At 47.8% G+C, this 20,229-nt stretch overlaps 2 protein-coding genes and 1 long non-coding RNA gene across 3 annotated transcripts in view; 2 read left to right on the top strand and 1 right to left on the bottom strand.

The window, feature by feature from the left end:
• The first annotated feature begins 413 nt into the window (after positions 1–413).
• On the top strand, positions 414–2,497 carry LOC120611004 (uncharacterized). Its single transcript, XR_005655054.1, has 2 exons — positions 414–458; positions 1,468–2,497. It is a non-coding gene; the product is annotated as an uncharacterized LOC120611004 (long non-coding RNA).
• A 54-nt stretch (positions 2,498–2,551) lies between these two features.
• LOC120611003 (immunoglobulin alpha-2 heavy chain-like) lies at positions 2,552–14,754 on the top strand. Its single transcript, XM_039873316.1, has 5 exons — positions 2,552–2,861; positions 8,681–9,040; positions 9,231–9,521; positions 9,806–9,874; positions 10,492–14,754. Exons 1-5 carry the CDS (start codon positions 2,768–2,770, stop codon positions 10,749–10,751), a joined length of 1,074 nt encoding a protein of 357 aa, XP_039729250.1. The 5' UTR covers positions 2,552–2,767; the 3' UTR covers positions 10,752–14,754.
• Positions 14,755–16,608: 1,854 nt separating this feature from the next.
• GLG1 (golgi glycoprotein 1) overlaps positions 16,609–20,229 on the bottom strand; it is a 44,999-nt gene continuing 41,378 nt past the window's right edge. Inside the window, exons 24-26 of the mRNA XM_039873319.1 lie at positions 19,902–20,022; positions 19,199–19,305; positions 16,609–17,152 (exon numbers count right to left, since the gene is read on the bottom strand). Coding sequence (XP_039729253.1) covers positions 16,985–17,152; positions 19,199–19,305; positions 19,902–20,022 — 396 coding nt within the window. The 3' untranslated portion in view covers positions 16,609–16,984. The remainder of the gene's footprint in view (positions 17,153–19,198; positions 19,306–19,901; positions 20,023–20,229) is intronic.

The raw sequence follows: 20,229 nt of genomic DNA, 5'->3' as shown, positions 1-20,229 counted from the left end.
GCCAGACCAAGTCTGCTAAATTCTTTGCGCGGATCCTCTCGCGTAAGCCTCACAACCACCCTCTCGGGGGGCCGCTACCATTCTCACTTTAGAGAAGATAAAACAGGCTCAGAGAGAGTAAAGAGGGTGAAGAACATGGCTGGCTTAGAAAGGAAGTAACAGACGGGATTCAAATCCAGGCAGTCCAGCGGGGGAGCCTGAGCTTTGTCCCCTGGGGGAGGCGGTGGCTAAGGGACCGTGAAGGCTGGAGGCTGGACAGGCAAGAGGGAGCTGATGTCATAGACCCAGAGCATGCGCTGGGACCGGGGAGGGCGGCTGCGGCTGCCATGAGGACGGGGCGAGTGGTGAGGCCTGGAAGAATAAGGCGTGAGTCACGAGCAAGGTTCAGGGGCCAGAATCCCACAAATGAAAGATGACGAGCTGAGAGTTTAAAACCACAGGTGGACGAAGAGAACTAGGTCAGTAGTAATGACGTCCCAGGTATGAGACTCGCCGATCCAGTCACCGACCTGCTGCGCGAAACCACCCCATACACAGTGGTTTAAAACGCCAGTCATCTGCTTTGCCTGCGAACCTGAGTTTGGGCAGGGTCTGGTGGGGTCGGCTTGTTGCCGCTCCGCGTGGCATCGGCAGGGGTGACGTGAAGGTGCGGGCTTGGAAGCATCTGAGAGTCTGCTCACTTCACACTTCGGGTGATTGAAGCTGGTCCTCAGCCAAACACCTACACGTCAGACTCTCGCGGCTGCTGCGTGCCTTCCTCCCGGCATGCAAGTGGGCAACATCCTTAGTCATTAGGGAATTCAAATTAAAACCACAGTGAAATACCACTCCTAGTAGAATGTCTAAAATAAAAAAGACTGACCATACCCCGTGGTGTTGAGATACTCATACAACCGCTTTGGAAAATGGCTTGGCATTTTCTTAGAAAGTTAAACACACACTTATCACATGACTCGACCATGCAACTCCTAGGTATTTACCCAAGAGAAATAAAAGCACGTGTCTGTTACAAAGATTTACACGTGAATGTTCACAGCAGCTTTATTGGAACTAGCCCCAAGAGAGATAGGACCCAAATGTCCATCAACAAGCGAATAAAAAAGTCAATTATAGTAAAACTATGCAATAAAATACAATTCAGCAACCAAAATGAATTAACTATTGATAACATGCAAAAATATGGATGGCTCTCAAAATTATTATGCTGAGTGAAGGAAGCCAGACAAAAGTATATGTGTAGCATTATTCAACTTATTATATATGTCTAGAAAATGCAAACTAACATCAACGGCTGTCTGGAGATGCTAAGGGTGCGGTGTCATGGGCACATTCTGGATATGTTCAATCTCTTGATAGTGATGATGTTTTCACAGGTTCATACATGTCAAAATTTACCAAATTGTACACTTTCAATATGTGTAGTTTATTATGCATCGATTATATTTCAATTTTAAAAATAAATTCTAGAGTGGAAAAGAGGGACACGTGAGATGGGATGTGTCGTGGCAGCCACCTTGGACAAGACAACCTATCTGGTTCACCAAGTGTCTCCAACATGCCAGGCACTGTGCGTGCTAACTGCTCTACAGTACTGTCATCGAGTCACCCAGCAACTCAACCTGATGGGCAGATGAAGAGGTGGCCAATTATTTATCATCATCATCAGCAGCATCATTGTCATCATCGTCATCATCATCGTCGTCATTCATCATCATCATCATCATCATCATCAGTCATCAGTCATCATCATCATCCTCTTGATTGTTATAGAGCTATAGGTCTTGTTTCCTGGGAGGGAAGGGGGTCTCACAGCTCTGGTGACCAGGACATCAGAGCTTTTCTACCTGAGCTACCCTACTTCTTGGAACCCTTAAGGAAACAAATGCATTCTTTAGGGAGCAACATGGAGAGGCAGTGAGGTGGAGGTGCTGTGAGCAGGGGTTACCCCTCTTCAGTGGCGGGAGGAGGTACAACCTTCTGCTATATTAGTCCCTTTGGACAGGTAGGTGCCTGCCCAGCTTCCTATGGTAATTGAATCTAGCTTTCCTCTGGGAAGCACCATGTGAGACTGGGAGTCCTCAAAGATTAGCTGACCCTGCCCTCCCTTGATCTCCCTGTTTGCTTCCAGAGGGGCACAAGGGACCCAGACCTGGCCAGCCTCCTGCCCACAGTGATTGCTCTGGGCAAACACTTTATCCAGGCTAGGTCAACCAACATCAGCCTTGGACCTATGCTCTAGGTAACAGGAAGGAGACTGTCCCCTTTCCTAGGGGGTGGCTAACCTGACAGACTCAAGCGTTGGGTGCCGGGCGCCCATCCCTCCAGCACATGTAGACAGCCTGCCTGAGAACCAACAGGGAGGCAGAGCAGAGGGAAGGAGAGGAATGCGTTTTTGATATCACAGTTGAAGTCGAAGGATCTAGCCACGCCCAAAGCTGGGATCTCCCCAGGACTTCTGTTTTACGGGCCAATAAGCCGCCTCCTTTGCTTAAATTAATTGCAGTTGGGTTTCCGTTCCCTGCGAATAAAGTAGTCCTCTGTGCTTCACCCCAGCACTGAGATGGCCCACCCCTTCCCCTCCAGAGCCCAGACTAGGGGCTTTCCGAGAGACCCGGATATTGGGGTTGGCCCACAATTACACTGCGCCTGTCTGCACCCCCTGCCCCCCGACTCTACACCCAGGGAGGAAGCACATACCAAGCCCCTAGTTCTGGGTCCACAGGAGGGCTCAGTTTGAGAAGGGCTGCGCCTCTGTCCTGGGTCTAATATGGAGATGGGAACCCAAAGAAGCCTTTGGAGAGGAGCCACATTGTCTCAGCCCGGCTGGGCCCTGCGGCTCTGGCTGCTGCTCTCTGTCTCAGGTGAGGTCCTTTCTTCACTCTCCCCCAGGTCCTGAGCCTGGGAGTGGAGTGGGGGGCTGCCCAACAGATACACTCTGGTTTAGGAGCCCACAAAGGAGGGGCCGTTAGGCTGCAGAGAGAATTGGAGGCCAGGGGCTAGAGCAGCTGGTACATAACCTGTGGCCCCCTCATTCACACCCTGTTACGAACACAGGCCTGAGTGATGGGAGGGCACGGAGAAGGGGAGAGTTCGCTGGGGAAATCATCACCTACCAGGCACTTGGGCTGGGCCTGGAATGACGTCGGGGGAAGGATGTTTGAGGGATGAGAGAAAGGGCACCAGGCAGAGAGGCAGTATTTTGGCAGGTAGGATCACCATGCTATCTAAGCTTAACAGAAAGAGTAGAAATAGGCAACATTGATTAGGCAGGCTTTATCTTATTTAATCCTTGTGACAATCCTGTGAGGTGGGTTCTGTGACTCCCGCTTTACAGGTGAGACTAGGAGTTAAAAAATGTGTCATCCACAGTCACACAGCTAGGGCCAGCAGGGCCGACCTGGAGGGACGATGGGTGGGGGCACTACTGTGCCAGAGGGATGTGCAAAGCCAGGAGATGGAGAAGACTGGTCTGCAGGCCGGTGAAGCTCCTGAGACAGGGAACGGGGTGGGGGGCCTGCTCCTCGCTCCACTGTGGGGATGAGACCAGTGAGACACGGAGGAGGCTGCAGCAGAGCCACCTTCGGTGCGTTAGTACCACAGACAGGAGGGAGCAGGCGCGGGAGAGAGATGTCTGGGACAGCCCCCCGAGAGGCTGATGGGACAAGGGGCAGGAGGAGAAGCCCAAGGAGGTGAGGACAGGAGTGGCTTTGAGACGGAGGTGCTCAGGGCTAAGTGCTGCAGAGAAGTCAGGAGACGAAGGTGGGAAACACCATTAGGCACTGGGGTTTGCGCTTCCTGTGTGCGGTGGGAGACAGTGGCTTGTTCTTTTCAAAACGTAAAACTTTTTGTCCAATCGTAATAGTAAAACATGAAAAATACAATTAAACAAAAGTGGAAATATTAAAAGGGATAAGACCCATAATTCTAAACCCACACGCTGCCTACTACAAACGGTTTCAAATATTTCCTTCAGATTTTGGAATATGAAAACATAAATCAAAATCCATACGTATGAGAATTCCAATTGCTCCGTGTTCTTTCATGATTATTGCCTTTTTCCATTTTGGCCATTCAGGTGGTATCGGTTTCCCTGGTGACTAACAAGATTGATCGCCTTTCATACATTCATTGACCCTTTGGATGTCAGTTTAGTGAAGGGCCCGTCTAAGTCTTTTGCCCATTTTCTTTTTGTCTGACTCTTACTGACTTGAAGGTCTTTACCTAGTCTAGATACAACTCCTCTGTCGGTTATACATGTATACGCCACAGCTCTTGCCATTATGGTTAATGATGTCTTTTGATAAACAGAAGCTCTGATTTTAATGTTCAATTTATAGTTTTTCCATCATAAATGGCTTTTTTTTTTTTTGGTGTTGTATCTAGAAATCTTTTCCTACGAAGTATTCTTTCTAAGATCCTTTTCAAAGTTTTTTTCTAAGATTTAAGCTCATATATTCGCCTATGTTTTCTTCTAAAAGCTCTATCATTTTACCTCCTAAATTTCAATATACAATCTAGCTGAAACTGATTTTTGGTTGTAGTCCACTAAGAGAAGAGGTTAAAATTCATTTCCTGTGGGTATCGAGTTGACGCGGCATCATTTATTGAAAGGACTGTCCTTTCCCCACAGCCTTGAAGTATCCCTTTGTCATACAACTGTATATCGGTTTTGGATTCTGTCTTCTGTTCAACTGGCCCATTACTTATCCTGGCACCAATACCATGCTGTTTTCATTATATCAATATTTTAATGTTTTGGTTCCTGGTAGTAAAAATCTTCCAGGTTTTTTGTTTTTCAAGATTGTTCTGGATATTCTCAGTCCTTTACATTTCCACATAATTTTTAGAATCAGCTTATCATTTCCCACAGAAAGATCTGCTAGGATGTGACTGAGACTGCTTTGACAGTGTGTATCAGTGGGAAAAACTAACACTGTATAATACTGATGTTCCAATGTATGCATATAGTACAACTGTCCATTTATTTATATTTTCTTTATTTCAATAATGTGTAGATTTCAGTATAGAGGATTTTCATATGTTTTGTTATTTATTTCTAGGTATTTGACATTTTTTGATGCTATCATAAATGATGCTATCTTGTTTTCATTGTCTATAGCTGATACATAGACATACAATTTATTTTCAATATTTACCTTATATCCAGTGACCTTACTAAACTCATTTATTAATTTAATAGTTGATACATTTAAAAATTTATCATGTATGCCATCAGGTTGTCTATAAATAATAAAAGTTTTATTTCTTCATTTCCAGTATTGTCTTTAAAAACAACCTTTTTGAAGAATGAATGTCATAAAATTCACTAATTTTAAATGTGCAATTTGTTTTTAGTAAACTTACCAAGTTGTACAACTATCATCATAATCTCGTTTTAGAAAATTTTATCACCTGAGTAATATCCCTCATGGCTGTCTACAGTTACTGCTTCGGCAGCATCCCACACATTATTTCAACATGCCATCGTCTTATTTTCATTCAGGTCAAAATATTAGTTTACTTCCTGATTTATTCTTTGACACTTGGATTAAGTAGAAGTATGTTATTTATTTTCCAAATATCTTTGTTATTGATTTCTAATTTAATTCCATTGTGGTCAAGGAACATATTTGTGTGAACTTGAATTCTTTTAAATGTATTGAGGCTTGTTTTATGGCTTGGAGTATTGTTTAAATTGATAAATGTTCCATGGTTACTTAAAAGCCAAATGTATTTGACAGCTGTGGAGTGGAGTGTTCTGTAATGCCATTTAATACAGACTGGCTGATAGTCTCATTAAAGTCATTGTTATCCTCAGTGATCTTCTGTCTACTTGTCCTATCGAATATTGAAATTCCTGGCTGTTATTGTGTATTAGTCTGTTTTTCTGTGCAGTTCTATTACTTTTGCTTCTTTTATTTTGAAATTGTTATTATGTGCACAAATGTTTGGGATTATTACATTTTCTTGACAAATTGAACTCTTCAACGTTACAAAATAAAACTTTTTACTGTCAGTAATATTCTTTGCCCTGAAATCCAATTTATCTGATTTTGATACTGCCACTTTAGTTTTTAAAAAAATTCATAGTAGCATGGTATAGAATTTCCAACCTTTTTCTCCTAAACTATATTTATCTTGAAGTGCGTTTCTTATGGGTGAAATATAGTCAGGTCTTTCCTTTTATCCAATCAGATTTTTGGGACATTTAGACCAGTTACTTTTAATATGATTATCAATATGGTTGGGCTTTTCTTTCTGGTAGATTGACACCTTTACACATTTACATCTTTCTCTCTAGTAATGTTTCTTTCCTTGAAGTCTACTTGGTCTGATATTAGTTATCGCTACCAGATATACTAATGTTTTTACTTTCAACCTTTTGATGTCCTAATATTTAAGGTGTATCTTTTGTTAGCAGCATGTATTTGTTAGATTTCAATCCGTTCTGACTACCTTAGTCTTTTAGTTGTAGAATCTAATCTACTTATATTTAGTGTAATTACTAATATATTTGGGTTTCTATCTACCACATCGCTTATTTTTCTCTTATTTATTATCGTTTGGATTATTTTAAACAATGTAATTCCATCCTCTCATAACTTACTTATACATCCTTTAATTATTCTTTTAGTGATTACTCATATAGGTTAAAACATACATTTCTGACTTATAGTCTAATACGGTATTACTTGATCACTTCTCCAATAAGTCTAGAACTTCAGAGCACTTCGCTTGCCTCCTTCCAACTTTTGTGTTGTTCTTATAGACATTTTAAGTCAATTTATACGTTAAAGACATTTCCATCATTTTGTACGGATAATATTTATTTAAATTTAATCACATGTTTACCCTTTGTAGTACTCTTCATTCCTTTAAGTGTTTCCATATTTCCATCCAGGATCATGTCCCTTTTGTCTGAAGATTCTGTTTCCTAAAACAGAATTCTGTTTCCTTTTGTGCAAGTCTGATGGTGAAAAATTCTCTCAGCTTTTCTTTATCTGAGAATATCTTTGATTTAAAGGCAATTTTCATTAGGTAAAAAAATTCTATGTTGGCAGTTTTTTTCACACCAGAACTTGAAATATGGCTTTTCATTGTCTTCTGGCTTCCATCATTTCTGACGATGTCAACCATCCGCCTTAGTGTAATAGTACAATCGAAATCAGGAAACTAATATTATCGAATTTACAAATCTTATTCAAATTCCACCAGTTCTTCCAGCAATATTCTTTACTACAAAATAAAGCCATTTCCGGTCCAGGATGCAATCCAGGATCACATGCTGCATTCAGTTATCATGGCTCTTTACTCTCCTTTAATCTGGAATAGTTCCACAGTCTGTCATGATAGTGTACCGGCCAGTTATTTTGTAGAATGTCCCTTAGTTTGAGTTTGTCTGATGTTTCTTCATTAGATTCAGGATATGCATTCTTGACGGGAATATCACAAAAAAGATGTTGTGTCCTCAATGCATTATGATATCTATTTGTCCCATTCTATATGGTTAAGCTGTGTCTGCCAGGCGTCTCCATAGTAAATTACTATTTTTTCCTCTCTGTAGTTAAGAAATAATTTGGGAGGAGGTACTTTGAGAATATGAGTACCTTGTTCTCAACACACAGACACACACACATACCCCAAACCACAAACCGTCCACTGACTATTGATGCTTCTCGCCTGAGCAATTATGACTATGGTGGTTGTCGAATTCCATAATCCCTTCTACAATTATTAGCTGGATGTCTATGAAGTGCAGTTTTATAGAATTCTGTCTACTTCTCACTTGCCTCTTCTCCCAGGGCCTCGCCCTTCTGGGCTTTTCCGTTGAAATCCTGGTATATATGCTCCTCAGGGTCTCTCCTCTTCAGACTGTGAGCTCTGATCTGTACCTTCCAGGCTCCGTGACTCTGCCAAACTCCGCCCTGCTTTACAGAGGTCTGGGCTTAGATTTCAGGTCCCCATTTTATAAAATTTCAGACTCCAGGAAATGGTGTAAAACCCGAACATATTTTTGAGGTTCCTTAAACCTTCGATTTTGTCATTCCAGGCTGTGAGACTCTAAAACACTCTGGTAATTTCTCTTGTCCCTCCTGAAACCTTCTGCCTGTGGAAAACCTAGATCTTCAGCTTCTTGCCAGAGCTGGCAAATGCAAGTGGCTGCAGACCGTCATCTGGCCTCTCCATGGTTCTCCCCTTGTCACAAGCTTAACTGCCCGGGTTACTGTTGCTTCTCCAACTCTCTTAAACCACAAAAATCAGCTGTTTCACTGACTTTTCTAGTTGTTCTCAGTGGGAGCGTTATTCAGCTGCAACTTACTTCATTCTCCCCAGAAGTGAAAGTCCTACATTTTCCTTTTTGGATGCTGCATGGTATTGCATCCCATGGATGCCTCATTTTAAAATGTAACTCTGATCTAATTATAGTTGTTCGGTTTCTCATTACTATGAAGATTATAATCATCATCTTGTAGGTATACCAATATACATAAGTTCGATTATTTTCATAGGATAAATTTACGGAAGTAGAATTGCTAGATGAGAGGATGTGATGAACTAGTTCTCACAGCTACAGCCGAATGGCCCTCTAAAAAGACTTCGCACTAGTCTGAGCTGAGAGTAAGCGGCTAATGAATGTCGAAGTCATTTCCAATGGTCACTGTCCTCTCTGCCTCCTCAGGTGCATCAGAGGTCTTCCGGCCCTCTCTGTTCCAGCCTCAGCCTTCTGTCGTGAGCGGACGAGGCAACCCAAAGATCTGGTGTGTGGTGCAGGGTGCCCCTGCCAGGGCCCATGTCTTGTCTTGGTACCAGCAGCTGATGGGGAAGGGCCCCACCTTCCTGCTGAGCCAGCGGGAAGGGGCTCCGCCGGCCTATGGCTCGGGTGTGAACCCCCGCTTCCTGGCAGAGATAGACCCCACCAGGAATGCTGCATGCCTTACTGTGGGCAACGCCAGCCCCGCTGACGAGGGCACCTACTACTGTGCCGTGTGGTATTCAGGCCAGTTTATCTTTGGAGAAGGTACCCGGCTGCTCTATCAGGGTGAGTCTGAGGGTGTAGGGCCCTCCATCCGGTGTGCGGAGCTGCAATGGAGCGGGTGGCAGTGGGCGTGGGGAGAAGGGTGTAGGGAGAAGACTCTGCAGGGGTCCCGGGGAGGAAGGGGAGGAGCAGAACTACGGGGTTGAAGGAGGCTGCTGGTGGCGAGTGACATCCTTCCCTTCATTCCCCACAGCGGAGAGGCAACCAGCTCCCCGGCCACCCCAGCTGAGCCTGTTCATCCCGCCCTCTGGCCCTCCCTTCCAAGCACTTTGTGTGGCCCTAGGACACCACCCTGACCCTCTGAGGGTCTCTTGGGTTCTAAGAGGCCAACGCCAGGAGGAGGAGGACTTCACTGGGGGAGCTGGGGCCCCCACAGTCAGCTGGCTGCAGCTGCCTCAGGAGGTGGCAGGGACGTCTGTGACCTGCCAAGGCCTGCACCAGAGCGGGGTCTTGGATGTTGTGCTGCCCCTGCCGTGGGGCCAAGGTGAGTACAGAGAACCTGATGCATTGATTACCCCGGGACCCGGCAGGCCCGGAGAGGCACTGCGTGTGTGGCCACGCACCCTGGCTCTGCCTCTGCCTGCGGGTGAAGCCTGCACTTGGGCTTTGCAGTGTGTGCAGTGACACTGTGAGGCCGGCTACTTGAGAGGTCCTGACATCTACTTTGTTACTTCCAGCTGCCGTGTTCTCTGGTGGTTAATACCTGCTTACTTCCTTTTGGGGAGTCAGCAGAAGGAAGTCATCTGAAGGGCACCTGCTCTGTTCTAGGGTGCAGGGGAAGGCTGGACACGGAGAGCTGGAATGAGATGCACGAGAACGGTGGAGACACTGCCCTAGGTACGAACCCCCAGACACTGCCCAGGGCCTAGGACACCTAGGCAAAGACAGGACTTTTCCCTGTCAAACTAGTCCATTCAGCAAATATTCATGGAGCACCAAGTTTCTGCCAGGGCAGAGATGACTGGAACACAGTGCACACTTGAGGAAGTCTAGAAGGCCAGGTCTGACGCGGAGCCAAGGTTTAGAATGAAAGGCTCGTAGGACAGGAAGACAATGCACGCTGCTCAGAGAGGAGAGGGGCCCTTCTGCGGGGAGATGGGGGGGTCTCCTGTGGACAACGCAGTCGGGGGAAGGTGCGGAGCCAGCCGAGAGCTCCTGGGGCTGGTATTGGCTCTGCCCCTGACTCTCCGTGACTCTTGGGTGAGTCTTCTACCTGTCTTGGTCCCAGACCCACCCACCCAATTACCACACCCAGCCCAAACCACTCTGGCCTGACGGAACTTAACTCACATCTGACGTTTCCGTCTCTGAATGGGGAGTAACTCAGCCTCCAGGAGGATAAAGTGAGCTCTTTGGAGGAGGCAGTGAGTGGCAGGGAGGAGACTATGACAGTGCAACGTCGGAGAGCCGGGTGGGCCGGCCTGATCCCCTGTGCCGCCCCCGCCTCTCCGCAGCGGAGCTGGAGCAGACCCTCGGGGCCGTCACCTCCTGCTACCTGGGGCTGCTGAGTGCAGCTCTGGTCTACGGCCTGGTCCTGGCCGCTGTCTGGCGGAGTCGCTACTGCTGTGTCCACCCTGTGGAGCCGCCCACCCGAGCAGGACAAGGCGCAGCCTCCGGTTCCGGTTCCGGGGCGCAGGCCGGCAGAAGGCACGCTCCTGCTGGGGCCCTGCAGCGCGAGGGGCGGAGCCCCAGCAGCTTTCGCGTGCTGCGTTGAGCAGCACGTGGCCTTGGCTTCTCTCTCCCGGATCTGGCTGTGTCCTCCTCCCTGTGCCTATTGTTCTCTCCCAGGCATTCGAGTTTCTCCACAAATACAGGGGATTTGAGAAGACACTGTTGTGCTGGTTGTTTCGGACAAGGAGATGGGGACCCAGGACCAAGGCCAAAGGCTTCCATGGGGGAGGGGTCTGTCCAGGGTCTACAGACTTGGGGTCCAGTCAGCTGCGCCACCCAGAGCCTGTGGTTGGGGTTTGAGTTTGGTCATACAGGTCCCAAAACCAATGTGACTGGTCAGAGGAGAAAGCACATGACAGCGGCCATCTCATCTCGTGGCTATTTAGCTGTGAAACCAAGGTCCCTCCCCCTCCCTGCACCTCACTCCCCACCCAAGTGAGAGCTGGATATCTAAGGTGCTCCCCTTTTTGGCGGAAACCCATTTGTTCTTAGCCCCTTTTGAGAACTAATGCAAAATGCCTGAGGACTGAAGTTGGCCAAGGATCTTTTACTGGAAAATCACACACACACGATTGAGACTGCTGAGTCTTCAGTGGGGCGGCATGGCCCCCAACACTGTTGAGCCTCCCCTTGGGGGGCCGAGTGCAGCTGGGCAGAGTCACCTCTCCCTTGTGGGGTACCGTGACAGGGAGCTTGAACTCTGCATCTCACTTTCCACTTGCACCAAAGAGGCAGCTTGTCTCAGACACCCCAAAGTACCTGGTAGCGGACTCCTCCCATTCAGGCCTGCCGGCGGCCCAGAGCTCCCCGCAGAGGGCCTCCCTGCAGCTGGGAACCAAAAGGCCCCCAAACCCTCTCCCTCCTTCTACTCTTCACCTCCTCCCGGACTCCACTCTATACGCAGGCCCACCGCCTCCTGAGTGACAGCTGCTGAGGTACATCTGAGGAGTTCTGAGTGGAAGCCCTGGGTCCCACTTTATGCCTTCTTTTCTCACGGAACACCCTTTACTCAAATCCTAGTACGGACATTACGACTTTGAGAAAACTTCGCTACCCTGCAAATTCATTAAGCTGTAACTCTTTTAACATCCAGATGCAAATTAGCTTCGCTGAGAGTGGAGGAGGAAGAAAAAGCTGAGGGAGGGTGTCTAGCACTGACTAAAAAGGGACACGGCAGGGCACAGAAAGCAAGTGGGGCCTTGCTCTGGGCCTGAATGGGAGGCGGCCACTAGGCCAGGCACCATCCATAAGGAGAGGCTTCGGGGCGGGTGGGGCAGGAAGGAGCCTCAGGACCCGGCTTAAACACATTGGCAGAATGAGTAATTCTAGACACATCAGCCTGAGAGTCAGGAAAGCCCAGACCCGACACCCACCTCTCCTGTGGTCCTGCCCTGCTCGCCCTGATTAGCCAAGAATGCCGAAAACCTAACAGTGGGTTTTGTGAGTGTCAGTGACAAGTTCACGGTCAGGACTCACAGCTCCGCAGACTTCTAATAGCAGAGCAGGTGGCTGCAGCGTCCTCCCAGTCACCACAGAGAAGATTTAACAAGTAAAAACCTGCAAACTCTTTATTAAAGTCTCCCGTTTCATCTGTACAGAAAAAAAAATGCACATTATGTTCAGAATCTCAAGAACATCTCAAAATTACACAGCATGAACATGTAAAAACAAGGATTTTTTTGGGGGGATTTTATACATAGAAAAGAAAACCATTTACAAAAGAGGCTTGTTCATTTTACTTTTCTGTTTTTCTTTCTTTCTTAAAAAAAAAGTTAAAGGCCTAAGATCTCACACAGCATTTGCTGCAGTCTGTCTCCTGCTCGGACTGGTGTGGGCACGCTGTGCTGGCAGAAGCTGCTCCGTCCAGCGCATGCTCTCAGCCCAGGGGCCTGTTCAAACCTCCCTAGTGAGTCTAGCACAGGGCCTGCTGGGCTCTGGGTCCAGGTGTCAAGTCTATGTCGGGGGAAGGCAAAAACAGAATATAGAGGCACTATCTAAATTTTCTCCTTGCCCAGGGAGATTTCTCCATTGCGCCTATCCCAACACCCCTACCTGTGCGTCGGGGCAGATACTGGGAAGAGAGGACACCACCGTTAGGATCCTGTCATCACCAGCCCCACAGGCAGTCCCACCTTTGTGCTCCAGAGGCAAACAGTCCCTGGGTCTCCACAGTAATGGCTTGGGGGAGGCCTGTCACTCTGAAGCATCAGTCTGGGTTTGCTAATGACTCATCTGCTGTCTGAGATCTGGGCAGGAAGTGGGGCTCGCTTTAAACTCAGACTGCCCTAACACGTGACTCTGGGGAGGAGGAAGACATAGCAGTGCAGTTAGAGAGGTGGCCAAAGACAAATGACAGAGAGCACCGCGGGCCAGAACACCAGCCGGGGTCGGTGGGGAGGAAGTGAACAGGAGAGGAGCGTCCGTGAAGGCCCAGGAGACACGCAGGGCTCAGAGTGGGCACTTTATAGAGCTACTTAGGTGCCGTCCGAAGGGTGAGAAATGAAAGGGATCTTTGAGGTTTTTCAAATTCACAAGAATCTGAAATACAAGTATACCAAAATGCATATGATTCAAAAAGTCATATCCTTTTTGTTCTATGGCCAAAATTTAGGTTGAATGTGTCAGGCTGGGCTGGCTGGTGACCAAAGGTTCCTATTCTAGCTTCTTTTTCCATATCTGCTTACTCAGAATAAGTTACATGTGGAGGACGTTTACTTTTTGGTGGAGGAGAGGAAGAAATGGGAAGCGAAGCCTCTTCTCAGAGGAACCGGAGGCCAGCTAAGGAAGCCCCAGGAAACAATCTCGCCCTCCCCGATGACTCACTGCAGAGGGAGTCTTTGGGCTGTAAGTGGTTCCACAGCCTGAGGGTGGGGAGGACCGGACATTTCCAGAAGTCACACTCACATATGAGAGTGACTCTTCTCTTGGGAAGGGAGCATATAACTCCCTTTCCACTTTGTCCAATCAAATGTAAATGAATGCTACAGACCTCTTTACCATGGGATTCTTCTATTACGTGACCCTTAGGAAAAGGGGAGAGATGAACTCTAATAGTAATTTTGCTGCATCTCTCTCTCCCCCCAGTGGCAGAACTGCTCACTGTCCCCAAGAAGAGTTAAGGGCAGGAGGGCAGATCACCAAAGGCCTGCCGTGAATTCAAGTCAACACTTGCTCACTAAATACTAGAATTCCCCTAGATTTTAAGGATGTCCTGGCTCAAAACGAGCTGACTGGATCCATGGGACTGGCACAGGGCCTCCAGGAATGCAGAGAACCCAAGCCGTTGCTATGGCTCCCATCTTGGTGCATCTTGCCAGCAGCAATAGTGGAGGAAGGCCAGGGATGCACCAGGGTCAAGTCCCACTCCCAGAGCCACTGTCTGTGGGAGACACTCGGGTGGAGGGAGAGTCACTGTTGCTGCTGACATTCTGCTCAGCTTTCTGATTTCCTGTATGCTGTGCCTCCAGCCCAGGAGGCTGATCTGGAGTGTCGTGGAGCACACCGACCATGAGTCCCGGAGATAATGGAGTGAGCTAACAAGGCCAGGGGAGTTACCTGGCTATTGTATTTTCAGCAAGTGCCTGGAGCCTTGACCCTGGCAAACAACCCTACCTGCCGCTTACGTTACTGTTCATGGGCTGGACATCAGGAGAAGATACAAACGCCAGGGCCTGTCGCTAGCTCCACTAGGGCCACGGTTTCTTTTCCTTGACCAGTTCTTGACTAAGCTGATTTACTTACAACTTAACCATGAGGCCTAAACCAGAGGTGCCCTGGTTTTGTTACGTCAAATGCAGTGCAGAACCAGATAAGTGGGCTGCGGGTTCCGCTAGTGCTGGAACCCTCGAACATAGAAAGCTGCTCAGATCATTGCTTAGACTCTTAAAAACCAGTCATGTAAACTATTCTAAGTAGGATGGGGTAACGCTTTCTTGCAACAAGCAACTGAAGATACCAGCAGAGTTAGCTCTTCTATTCTGACCATGTCTAAAGGTGACAAATGTTTCAAGAACCAAATCCTTTTTCAAACTTCCAGATCTGCTGCAGACAATGAATGAGATCGTCTCTCAGATCAGAAAGAACAGAAATATCAAAACACATCACACTACGCGAACACCCTACATGTGCCGGGAGGGGACTGCAGAGAGGGCGGCGCCCGCGCCTCATCAGGCGGCGGACACTGATTCTGTCTTGTACGCCACACTGAGAGGTCGATGGGCCTGCGTTTAGGGGGTGTCCCCGCTTCTCGATCTCGAGCCACAGCAGCCCCTTCCGCCCAGGCGGGGAGCCCTGGGCGTGGCCTGTCTGGACCGCTGGCTTCAGTTCAGCGATGGCGGTGGTAGCGGGTGTTGCTCGGACTCCACTAGCTCCAAGTTTTATAAGACTGAAGAATTCCAGAACAGCTGCTAAGACTCAGAAAGACCCTAAGAGCAGGACTAAGGGGACCGAGCAGCTCAAGAGCTCCCCTTGGTGGCTTGTCATACCCCAGGCAGAGGGGAGACAGAGCTGGCTTCTGGAGCCCATGGACTCCGGGAAGGGGAGCAAAGGAGAAAAGAAAGGAGAAGAAGAAAACCACAGTATTCAGATGCCGCCAGCCAGGCGAGACGGGGCGCCTGGATCGCCCGACCCACAAGCGCCCCGCTCTGCCCTGGACACGCTTCGGGGACGATGACGCTGTGTCGGTCCAGTCCACGGCACACGCGGACGGGACAAAGGTGGGCCGGGTGAGGAAGGGCGCCACGGTCTATGCAGACAGTTGTAGGCACATGATTTATAATACTTTGAGGACATCTAACAGGTTAATAAAATATATATTATATAAATATATCTCCTACTGTACACGCTGCCCTCTTGTGCAGCCACTGTGGCCCCATGCCTCACACTCGAGCAGAGCTGTGCCAGGCAGAAACATCATGCCTGCACTCCGCCCACCTTACGTTCCGCACCTGTCACTCCACACTGGAGGGCTGAGGGAGGATGGCCAGGAATTTGCTTCCGTTAAGTTCAAACTATGGAAAGACTGATGAGTCACCAAAGTACAACAGTAAGCCAATGCCTCCTACAGTGGGCGTATGCAGCAAACAAACAGAAAGAAAAAAAAGAGAAAAGCCTCCATCTTTTAATGTAATAACTTTCCATGTCCTCTCCACACAGAGGCGTAAAGGGGCTTGTCTGGGAAGGCGGCCTTGAGCCTGCAGAAAGGTCAGGCTGGACTGCCAGTCATACCCTTGAGACCACGCTAAATCTTTATAAGCCATTGTCTCTGACCTGCATTGTTGCCTGAAAAAGCAAAGTGAATCAATCCCTTGCTTCCCCTTCCTGGCCTGAGCCCCTTCCCCACAGTCACTGCCTCCTGGCAGGACTTCTGGAGCCGCTGCTTACCCAGTAGGGTCAACCCCAATGCCACCGGGTCCTGCACCTGCCTGGAGAAGGATCACTGGGATCCTGCTGCCCAGGGACTCAGGGTCCAGCCTCTCAGTGCAGATCAGGGGACTGACGAGCATCGTGTACTTTGATCCCCCTCCCCAACCCATTTGCTCTTGGCCTAGGGAGGCCCATGCTTTGTTTTGCTGAGGTGAGGAGATCTTAGAAACATCCATGGCCTCAGGGTCTTGACCAGCAGTGATTCTATTAGAGTGGGGACTGGAAGGCATCGCACAGTTTCCGCAGAAGAAAACGGGACCGGAGCAGGCTGGATAGTGGTTTCCCACCACTCGGTGAAGTCCACAGCCCAAAGGTACTTTTGAGAAATGAGCAAGACATCCCAGTTACAGCATACCGGGTAGTGTGTTTCCCCTCTAATGTCCTGCCTTCATTTTACACAGTCACACAGAATAACCCCGAATCAAGCCTGGAGACGTGTTACTATATACATTTTTTTTTCTTTCTTTAAAAATTTCTTTCTTTTTTTTTTTTTTTGTTTGTTTTGTTTTGTTTTTTAAAAAAATTCATTTGAGTTGCAGGTCAAGTGAGTTGGTTCTGGAAGTACTGGTAGTTCCATTGGTATGAGAAAGACTTGTCTATGGGCAGGTAATCCCGAGTTTGCCAAGAAAGTCAATAACCAAAGTAGCCAGCTGCTGATGCTACGAATGGTCGCAGAGAGACACCATGGAAGCGGGCGAAGTCTGAGATGGGACAACGCAGTGGACACCTGCTGCTGCTCTAACATGGTGGTGGTGGCACCTCTGAGAAGAACGAGGTGAACGGGTATGCTATACAGGAGGGCTGTACAAACTGGGCACTGGACAGGTAGTTCCTTTGGTGGTCAAGGTGGCTCTACCTGTCCTTGAGCTCGCGTGTCACTCGTTTGGTGATACGTCCACACATCAGGCCAATCAGGAACAATATGCAGATGCTCCCACTGATCACAGACAGAATGTAGTTCTTCGATGGGGATGTCATCACTTGCATGGCGAGGTCAGAGAAGCCATCTGCTGGGGCCACCTGGAATGACACATAGCAGCATCAACCAGAGACAGAGAGAGACAGGAGTGAGACAGAGACGGAGACGGAGACAGAGACAGAGAGAGACAGAGAGAGAGGGGGAGAGAATTGGGTGGGGGTGGTGCTAGCTCTTACAGGCTCCCTTCGATTTCTAGTTTAAGTTGCCATTTCTTCTGGAGAGAGTGGGCGAGGGACAAGAATGTCAAACACAGAGCTAGGGCTCCTTTTCCCGATCATTACATTGTGTGTATCTACTGCACAAGATCAGAAAATACTGACGAATCCAAAGAGGGGAAGTCTTATCAGAACAATTGCCACCAAGATAACAGCCCTCACACTGAGGACTGCACAGTGTGCTGGGCCCTGGCTAAGGGCTCAACATGTTTTCAACCATTCAGTCCTCATACCAATCCTCGCAAGTAGATTTTATTACTCCCATATTATAGACCAAGATCCGGAGGCCCAAGTGATGGGAGGTGGTTTAGTGACTTGCATAAAGTCACAGAATGACATAAGGTTATGTAATTCTGATTTATTTTCTTCAATATTTTTGCTGCCTTTTAAGAAACAACTGAAATTATGTTGCATGCGATTAATTCTATATCTTGACTTGCTTTCACTCACCATTATATCGTAAGCATTCTCCCGCATCGAAAACAATGTGCAGACATGATGTGTATGGACTGACTAAACTTCACGACCCCGATCGTGGACATTTATAATGTAACCAGTCTTCATCCTCAGTTTTTCTCACTGCTTTCTCAATTGCACCTCTACGGTGGGCTGCTATGGCAAAATCAGGGCTGAAAGGTTCTCCAGGTGCACGTGAACCTACTCTTCTGAGTCTCATCTTAGCCTGGGTGCCCGAGAGGGGCTGGCCCAGAGACCTTCGGGCTGCGTCCGTACTCATCCCATGTACACAGGACACAGCAGGAGGCTTCAGATTAATGCGATGTGAACATCAACATTTGCCAACACAAAACAAGCATTGGAGTCACCCTGAAGCCATGCTCAGCTGCTCAAAAATGGAAACTGGTGAGGAAAGAAGAATTAATGGAGGGTCTCTGCTTCTTCTAATCAAGGGGTTCAAAGCTGACTTTGTTCCCTTGGGAGGAGGAGTGAGGGGCATGCTTGTTATTTTGACATCCATGGTCCCTTCCCCTCATGTCTAAGTATGAAGACTTTCCATGGTCTTTCCCACTTGCCTGTTACCCTTGACCCTGATGCACATGGGGTGACAGGACTAGTCAAGAAGGAGGGGAGTTCTTATGTTCCCTCTGCTGATCTATGAAAATGTCTGTCCCAGGATGGGGAGACACAAAGAGCCTGAATGTAGAAACCTGACTTTTTCACCTTGGGCAAGTCATAATTTTTAAAGTCACGGTTTCCTCTACCATAAAGCGAGGAAATAATCAGTCCACTTCCCTCGTAGGGTTTCAAGGTTTAAATGAGGTACTATATCCATCCAAGTGATTTATAAACTACAAAGCAATGTATACGTGAGAAGACCTGTTATAATTCTTCTCACTGAAGCTGAATTTTTGTAGGAAAAATTTCCCCCAGCCCAAGTCTGCCTGGGCACCACACACTTCCACTTTATGCTATTATCCTCCACGTTCCAGGCTAGTTGAGGGCCAGTCTCACATACATATTTTTCTCCCACGAACTGTGTAAAATGAGAAAAAGAAGCTATGTGACAGGGGTGGCTGGATTTCTTCCTCTTCCCATGGCCATGATGTCTAGTTTCTCTTTGCATGGCTGGCTTAAGTCACATTCTTTGAGTGACTCCCTTTTCCGTGCTGGACTGTGGGCAACTGAGGGCAGGGGGCGGTGAACCTGGCGAAGCCTTGCAGGCACAGCGCAATGCAGATGGAGATGGTTCCAGGCTCATGGGCGGCCAAAGACGCTTAGAGGCACATGGCAGAATTTTCAAATGCTGTTACTGCCAGTCTCTCAACAAGGACAAGAAGACCAGGGGAGAATCTGAAAGAAACCGGGAAGCTGCCAGAAGAGACGGCTACTTCAGGAGATTCTCTTGGTCATTACCTTTGCTGCATAACTCCACATTTCAATCCGGTCATTGAGGCGTTTTTTGCACTCGGGTTGTAACCTGACCCGCTTATCCTCCAGGGCCTCCATGAGGCAGGACATTTCTGTGGAGGTAAAGGGAGAAGAGGAGTCTGAATCCACACAGAACAGAGAAGTTTCTTTACAGCTGGGCAGAAGGGTACCTAACCACTAGAGAATTCAGAACTGTAGGCTGAACAAAGTTAAATCCATTCTAGGAAACCTGACCCAAGATCTGACATAGAGAATAATGATATTTAACTTCCAAGATCAGCTGTCTAGAGTCTCTATTAAAATCTTATTTTTTACTGGGCATGCATGGCTCAGAAACAACTTTACACCTGCCCAGGTTCTACCTCACACAGGACCTGTGTACTGGGCCCAATGTGGCCACTGGGGAAGCTGTTCTAGGTTGGACAAGGTAGGGAAGGTGGCCATGATGATGGCTTAACTTAGGCTTCCCTGATAACTCAACTAGGCTAGGTCACTTGAAGCCTGCAGGATTATTCCAAAGTTCATTTTGCCACAAGGCCTCGTTCTGGCATCAACCAGGCTCCCAGAGAATGCTGTCTGTGTTTGAGCTGCAGCTACAGAACAGAGTGGCTGCAACTGATGCCTCGGAGGGAGTCTTTATTCCCCCTACGATAGTTCAAACAGAGTCAGAGTGAACACAGTGACTTACGACGCCCTCGGCCGGGGGTGATGGCTGCACAGTGGTGTTTAATGTCCAGGGCACAAGCTGTATGAAGAACTGGGTCCACAAAGATGTCTGCTTTGCTTTCCTTCAGCATGTTTAACACTTCCTAGGAAGAGAAGATCATCACAGAGAAAGCTTTTATAGTGGAAATGCATCATATCTGCTATCTGCAAATACTTCAGATACAAACAAAAAAGTCAAAGAGGGAAGTTTGAGGCTTAACAATATAGTCTACTGTGAGACAGGCAGCGATGTGGTGATGATGCAGAGAATACAGATTTTTAGCAATTTAATTCAATAAATACACTTAGGG

This window comes from Pteropus medius, unplaced genomic scaffold, assembly GCF_902729225.1.
Source record: "Pteropus medius unplaced genomic scaffold, Ma_sr-lr_union100, whole genome shotgun sequence".
NCBI classification, from domain to species: domain Eukaryota; kingdom Metazoa; phylum Chordata; class Mammalia; order Chiroptera; family Pteropodidae; genus Pteropus; species Pteropus medius.
Note: the sequence above shows the minus strand (reverse complement) of the source record. Positions and strands in the feature narration are given on the sequence as shown.

Bases quoted from the DNA above. Each gene is read 5' to 3' on its own strand.
- LOC120611003 (XM_039873316.1), top strand. From the start codon at position 2,768: ATGGAGATGGGAACCCAAAGAAGCCTTTGGAGAGGAGCCACATTGTCT. The intron at 9,041-9,230 runs GTGAGTCTGAGG...CATTCCCCACAG, and splicing joins TACCCGGCTGCTCTATCAGG to CGGAGAGGCAACCAGCTCCC. The intron at 9,875-10,491 runs GTACGAACCCCC...GCCTCTCCGCAG, and splicing joins CGGTGGAGACACTGCCCTAG to CGGAGCTGGAGCAGACCCTC.